The 7,551-nt window shown below is 39.0% G+C and overlaps 1 protein-coding gene across 1 annotated transcript in view; it reads right to left on the bottom strand.

The window, feature by feature from the left end:
- ST6GALNAC5 (ST6 (alpha-N-acetyl-neuraminyl-2,3-beta-galactosyl-1,3)-N-acetylgalactosaminide alpha-2,6-sialyltransferase 5) overlaps positions 1 to 7,551 on the bottom strand; it is a 68,489-nt gene continuing 60,938 nt past the window's right edge. The window contains exon 4 of the mRNA XM_010006583.1: positions 1 to 878. Within this exon, the coding sequence (XP_010004885.1) occupies positions 647 to 878 (232 nt within the window). The 3' untranslated portion in view covers positions 1 to 646. The remainder of the gene's footprint in view (positions 879 to 7,551) is intronic.

Here is a 7,551-nt window from a genome sequence, read left to right as displayed (position 1 = left end):
TTCTATTAACATGAGATGTCAGAATGTAAAGTTAGCTAGAGCTGCACATGGGACCATTCTCACTGTTAAAGGCTTTAGGCTGGAACAGAGCCCAAAATTTAAAAAAGAAATTCAACATTTCCAGATCAAATATTAATTACATGCTATACAGAATCATATTTTTCAAACAAATTTAATAAATAAAAAGCTAGGCCTTTCAAACCATCAGCAATATTTGAAAGATTATGAAAGATAAACAACCACATAACTGTGAATTAGAAAAATACTGGCCTAGGTTGCATAAAAATCTCCATTAAATAAATACTGTAAGTTTTCACTATGAAAATTCAGTGGCCTTTTACTTGAAAAAAACCATAATGAATTACTCATCCTGTTAATGATACTCAAGTTGTTCTTCACAAATCACATACACATACAGGAAGTCAGATGGCCAAAGAAGGCTATATACTGGATTAATACATAGTCTGAGAGAAAGAACTCTTGATATGCTCTGCTCCTTCCATGTAACTCCCTGGCTGCTGTTGCAGGTATCAGCTGCAAATCCCATTACCCTTCTCCTCTAGGTTGTCCTGCTGTCCCAGAAGGTCCAACACCCTGAGGGCTGACACATGGGGTGACTGTGATTGCAGTTTTGTGCCTTCCTCCCTCAGACCACAGGTTTGATCTCAGGGTCTTTTACAGTGCGTGGTTCTGGTTTCCAGTCTGGTTGGAAAAAGTGAATGTTGAAGGTCCGTGCCCAGTTCTCAAACACTCGTTTCTCTGTGATGAAGCGGTGATGGCTGCCCTTCCGTCCTCGCTCGTGTGAAATGTACATTGTGCATTCATCAGGTCCCAAAGGTTCATAATAATGGTAAGGTACTGAAAGATGGTTAGGATCCCTGTAGAAGAAAGAAAAATAGATGGAAGCCCAAGATATTTTTTTCCTGATTGAAAAGATGCTATCTTTAATAGGCTGATGGGCTCAAATCCACTTTTTCTCCCAGTTAAATAGAATTTCTAGGTGGTTGTATTTTTCTTGCATATTTAATAAATCGAAGTGGGGCAAAGGTGTTTTCTTTCCTCTTTCTGTTGCTTTCTGATCTGCTCCTCCCAGATAAATAGAGGACAGCAGTAGTTCAAAAACAAGGGAGAGTGCTGCAGGGCTGTGTTACTACTCTGAAATTTGAAGCAAACCACTTAAAAGAGATTTGTATCTAGACTGTGTTTTGTAAAAAGCCTTGCAGAGGTATTTACTGAATTGGGGGAAGAAAGGGAAGGGAAAGATAGAGAGGAGGTGGTTATTCATGTCATATCAGCTCAGTTGAACATTCTCAGCACAGTGCATGAGAGGCTGAGTGCACAACTTCAATGAGCCTATCTGCATCCAGGTCAGTGATTACAGTCTGCTATTGCTGGGTTTATTAATCAACCGTCTGATGCACAAATGAGTTATTTTTTATTTTACAATGGCAACTTCTGTGAATCTAAGCTAAAAAGGAAAACTGTTGACCCACAGTGTCCCTCTGACCTTCTGGTGCCCATTGGCATTAACCAGCAGATGCAGCAGTCACGTGACAACACACAAGGTATGCCAAAAACCAATTAGGTGTTTAAGATAAAGTTTATTTTAGCTGTTCTAAGATCAATGTTTTGATATTACATTCTGTAAAACATAAGTTTGTATTATACTTAGTTAAAGTGATTGATTCTCCTTTTGCTTTATTCTCTGCATTAATCTGTACCCATTAAGGTTTTACTTTGGCCATGGGTGTTTTAGGCTGACAAGAACTCATACAAGAGTCTCTATCATAAATGAAGAGATAGCTGTCCCAGGCAGAATAACCCAATTGTACCAGTCTCCACAGTTGCTACCAACAAACTGTTTTGGAGTGGCGGAAGAGTTAATCCAAATATTACCATTTAGTGGAGCCTTGGAACTGCTTGATGTTAAAACCTGAGCTGAATAGGGCCCTAATACAGAGCAAGAAATCTCATGCCAATTCAGGGCTGTCAGCTCCAATATAGAGTTGATTATTTTCCTTTTGAAGAGCTAATATTTAAGCTCACTTTCAATTGAATGCATCCACAATCTGTCAGCATTCTGTCCTGGTCATTATTTTTACTGTATAATTCTGTCACCTGTGCAATTCCCTAATTTTACTTATTTTACCATTATCCATATTCTATATGCAGTGGTAATGTATGATATTGCTGCTGCTTTCCATTTGTACCTTAGATTAACGTTTTAACTCAATCAATCTAGCTTTCTGGTAACACAACACAGTGATCAATCTTACAAGACCAGAATAACAGTAAAATTACATTTCTAGAATAAGATGGATTCTAAATTTACTGTATATATTCTCAGTGGAATACATGAGAGTGAAAAGAAATCCTCCAGCATCTCATCTACACAAAACACATTTATAAAGTAAAAAGTATCCTTCATATACAAATGTAATACTTTTTAGCTACAACTATTAGATCTCAACCTTTAATTTTTCACATACTTTTTTGATACATTGAACCTCATTATAATCTCTTAAATATATCATTTTTATGGTTACTGTAAATCTAACAGGATACATTTTAATGTGATTTATTTTTTCATAAGATCTGCTAAACAAATAGGCCTTTGCCTCTCATTTAGACTGCTCTTCCTTTGCACTGAAGCTGGATTTTACTTTTGTGTTCTCAAGGGTAAATCTGCATTGCTTGGTGGATATTTATTGCTTTAAAGTTAGGATTAGTAAAGTTGAAATCATATCTTAAACAGACTTTGAACAAATGCAGTCACAGTGGAAATCAGTTACCTGCTCAGGGCCCAGTACTGCAAAGTGAGACTGCAAGGCTGCTGATCCCATTCCCTCTGGGTAGACTTGGCTGGGACTTTCCCTCTGCTGCCCTACTCCACCCTTTTTTTTTAAAGGCTTGAGTGGGGTTCAGCTGTACTCAGAAATTAGCAATGGATGATACTGATAACTGGAATCATACTTCTCATAGAGGATCTACAGGAATGCTGGTTCTTTCCTCCATGCAAAGTCCATAGTATACAGGTACAGGGGTCAGGTGGATACCACAGAGAAAGGAAGGAGAGAAGGCTGGATAGTGGTCTTCTTCTTCCTCACTCTGGTTAGTATCTATCTAGCGTTACAATCTTCTGTTACCTCCTTGAAGCAACGTTTTGAAGCCTGTACCTCTCAGTAACAGCTTTATCTCTCACTGGTGTTCTACCAATGGGTATTTTAGTAATGGTTTTCCCTTTTGAAGACAGGGTTTCTACATTACATTGAAGGCTGTGAAGCTAACACCAGAGTATTTTAAGTGGATGCCCTTAGCTCCAGGCTGTAATGGGTCACTATATTTTGTACAACATCCCATCAGAAACAGTCCAGAAACACCTGCTGTGCAGGGCTTGGCAGGTGAGAGAGGCAGAGAAGCGCAGTCCAGGCGCCCTGCTGCGTTCAGGCATCCCCTGATGGGTGCTGTAAAGGCTTCTATGCAGGGTTACTGCCTGGACTGGAGGTGAATTCAATGCAGAAATGAAAATGCTGGTGGCTATAGACCTTTCCAGGGCTGCTCTGCAAATGACTGAAGCTTTCAGGCTGAATTCCAAATGTTCTATTTTGGATGTAAGAACTCTGAAAAGGCAGTTAGGTACCTGGGAGGTGCTGTCTGAAGTCTTTCTCCTTTTTTGGGAGTTCTGAATTCCCCTAGATTGCATGCTAGTAAGGTCTGGATTTGAACTCTGGCTTGAGCAACTGCACCATAACCCAAATTAACTGTACTGTGTTATCTTCTAACTCTGCAATTAGCTTGTGTCACCAGCAAATGAAATGCATGAGTAATTTCTATACGGAAATTGCTTGCCACCTCATTTATTAACATTAAAACAGATGCTGTTTTATCACTGACTGATACTGGACATTAATCAGTATTTTGTCAGACTTTGAATGCATATTAATACCACAGCTGGGAGGAATGTAGAAAAGTTCCTCTGTAAAACATACTGTACTTCCTGCCTAAGAGCCTGCCAGCACAGCGGCCATCCAAGTGCTTGTACCCAGTGTCAGTCATCTACTGTTTGCCACTTCAGTGCACATTTTCCCACAGATGGTGTCCACCCACAGAGAAAGCTGAAAATACAGCAAACAGTGTTTGCCTCAAAGGAAACAAGGCAGAAAAACAAGGCCATTCCCTTATCATATTCTAGTCAACCTCTTCCTTTACCAAGGAAGAACTGTTACAAATCATCCCACTAAAATGATATGTACCCACATGCTTTGTAGAATAATTCATATTTTGAAGGGTGGATAAAGTGTCATTAACATGTTGAGTGACAGGCAAGGTGCTGTGTCAGGACTGTGACCATTTCTGGATAATTTTTTTGCCTTCTGTTCTCAGGATCCCATTTCCTTGACCTCCATACTAGCCCTGTTTTCCAGACCATTTATGCATTTTGTTATTAAAGTTATAAAGGTAATGAGGTGAGATTCAGGCGTACAGACTGAAGAGCATGACTGGCTCCCATACACTTAACAATCCTGTGAACATCCCTTCTATCAAGTCTTTCATAAGCCCCAGGAAATGTAACTAGCAACAACTGCTCCTTTGCGCTTGTAACGCAATTGAAAGTGGATAGAGGGAGGTAAGAAAACACTAGATTTAAAAGCTGTACCCAAAGGAATAAATTAAAGGATTTCAAACACCAATTTTAAGGCAAATTATCACAGACGGGAAATGGCCTGGCAGCCAAATGAGAATTCTTATAAATTATCTGGCTCCATAATTGGACCAAAAATTATTCATATTAGTTAAAATAAGGCTTAGAATTAAGCTCTAGGTTTCTTTGGGTTCCAGAAGGCCAATGAAAAGAAGGAGGGGGGCTCTTCTCACCATGACCCTGAGTTTCCCTTGTGTGCCTGAGTACCCAGATACCTGCAAGGAACCAGCCTCTCACTGCTGCCGATGCACAGGGAGTGGAGTTACTGCAAACTGCATTCAGCTTGTCTGTGTCCTTCCCACCAATGCTGCTGAGCAGCCACAAAGGAAAACAGCAGCACTGCAGTGCCTTCAGGAATTGTGCTACCTGTGCACCTTCAATCTGTCTGCTGATGGAGGGAGGCAAGAGGAAAAGCCTTGATGTCCCATTTCAGGAGCAAATCTTGTGTATATGGCAGCTGTCCAGTGGAGCTTGGAGAGGGAAATACTTCCCACCCTGGGTGCTAGTTTGTGCCAGAAAAGGGCAGGATTGGATCCCTGTGCACTGGAAAAAATACAGCAAGATGGCTTGTCTTTCTTGTGACAAAACTTTTGCAAGGTGCATGGAGGCACAGCTTTCATCTTGTTCTAGACTGTGCGAGTCAGATGTATGGAACAGCATAAGTGCAATAGCAAAGTCATTACTCCCCCTACTACAGCATAAATTCACAGCAAAGAAGGGATTCAATATTATGTACAGCTTTGCTGTAAAGCACTAGAAATTTGTGATAATCAGGTCACCAATTCCAGCTTAGCTATAAAAATCAATGTTCAGTGAAAATAAATAGAAATTAATCTAAAACACTTTGTGATAATCAGGTCACCAATTCCAGCTTAGCTATAAAAATCAATGTTCAGTGAAAATAAATAGAAATTAATCTAAAACACATTGTTGGAATTAATAGTGACAAATCTTTTAGTCTGTACTCCAGATTCCTTCAGTCAACTACTTTTCCTGCATGGGTGGGAAGCAATTTGGTTAATGATCTTAAGCTAATAATTTGTAGCAGAATCAACAGTATGATATTCACGATACCTTTGAGATGTCCTTCACGTTACAGATGTGACACTAATTTAGTTCCATGACAGTGATCACCCACAGTCATTACTTACTTCACAAATTAATACTTAAAAAATAATGGGTATCTGATGAAGTTGTAAATTTAGTGATATTAACTCTGAATAGAAATAAGAGTTAGGTTTGTTTTTTAAAAAAATCTTACTGATTCTCTAGTTGAACAGCAGCTCACGAAGCTATACCTTATTGCACACACAGGAGAGAGGTAGGGTTGGGTTTTTTGGTTTTCTGTTGTTTGGGTTTTGAGTTTGTTTTTTCTTTTTTAAATGGTAGATTTGTATTTTGCCTGACTGAAAATCTGGCAATATGGCTTGCAGAGTATTTCTTCATATCTACTATTCCACTCTGTTGTCTTATTTCTTTGAAAGGAAACACTGTTTAACTTCTTACTGAGTGGCTGAAGAGCAAAGTGAGAAGGTTAACCATATTTCTGGCAAGAGGTTGCTTTCATAGATCTTCATTGAATAAATTCTTCTAGGTGTGGCAACTACAGTTTTCTCCTTCATCACCTGGGGAGTAAAACTGAATTAAAGACACTTTATATTCTTTTGATTAAGAAATGACCTTTTCCCTTTTTATGACCAGGTAAGTGTACTTTTATGTCAAGATTTTTTTATGCAGGCTGTAAGCATTATTACATCTATCAATGGTAGGATTGATTATAGCCTTTCTTCTGTTATAATTTAATATTATATCTATTTGATTTCAACGTATAATTTCTATGAAAGTCTTTCATATGGTCTTAGTGACAATTTAAGCCTTTCTTAAAAGCTTTGAGGTTTTTTTAAGTATCTGTATCTAAACTAATCTGACTTTGCATGTAAAGTCAGGCTTGAGCATTGCTTGACAGTGAATTGCTGTCTTCACTTTTAGATCATCAGTTTGTCTAAGAACTAATTCCATGTGCCACTGGGATACAGCCACTTCTGGAGTATGACAGACCAGCTACTTAAGAGAAACTGAAAAAGTGTGTCTTTGCCAGCTGAAATGACAGGGGAACTGAAATGCTTTGCTGTGGAAGGTACTTATTTTGTCTGGAATACCTGATCTAGTTTGTTATTTTCCTTGGAGAATTCATGATGAAATCTGGCAGTACATCACAGCATTTATCATCAGTATTTTGTTATAATTTGTAGAAATTCTTACAAAGTGGAATTTAGTGTTGGCATTTTATATTGTAATTTCTTCAGGGATTTCTACTATGTGCCTGGACAAATGCAGATTCCCAAATGATCTTTTTCAGTGCTCAGAAGAAAGTCAAAGCATTCCTGTTCTTTGACAGATGAGCTAACCTGTCACTGCAGCCTTGCTCCCCTTGCCCCTGAAAGGCATCTAGAATCAGTAAATGAACCAGGCTTTAGTGAGATCACTACATTTGCAAAAAAAACCTGTAAGCAAGTACTACTAACTGAAAGGGATTCAGGATTCATCATTCCAGACTGTCAGTACCAGGTCTTTGCATTGCTGGGTCACCTACCAGTGCGAATGATTTCAGGACCAGGTGTAGGTGCATGACCACATCTCTGAGAAAAGGCCTAGTAATGGATGCACAGGTGATACTTAAGTCAGCATAAAGCTTGCTGATGTAAAACAAATTTGTATGAATTTATACTGGATCAGTGCTTCATGTAGCATTTGGTCCAGTACCAGAAGTCTTGAAGACTGTTTCCCTCTATCACTGATCCACGGTAGGAAACCTTAACCAGCACCTTGGGCCTGGGTCCCAAATATGG

This window comes from Chaetura pelagica, unplaced genomic scaffold (assembly GCF_000747805.2).
Source record: "Chaetura pelagica isolate M959 unplaced genomic scaffold, ChaPel_1.0 scaffold69, whole genome shotgun sequence".
NCBI classification, from domain to species: Eukaryota; Metazoa; Chordata; class Aves; order Apodiformes; family Apodidae; genus Chaetura; species Chaetura pelagica.
The sequence above is the reverse complement of the archived record's forward strand: the minus strand, read 5'-3'. Positions and strand labels throughout refer to the sequence as shown.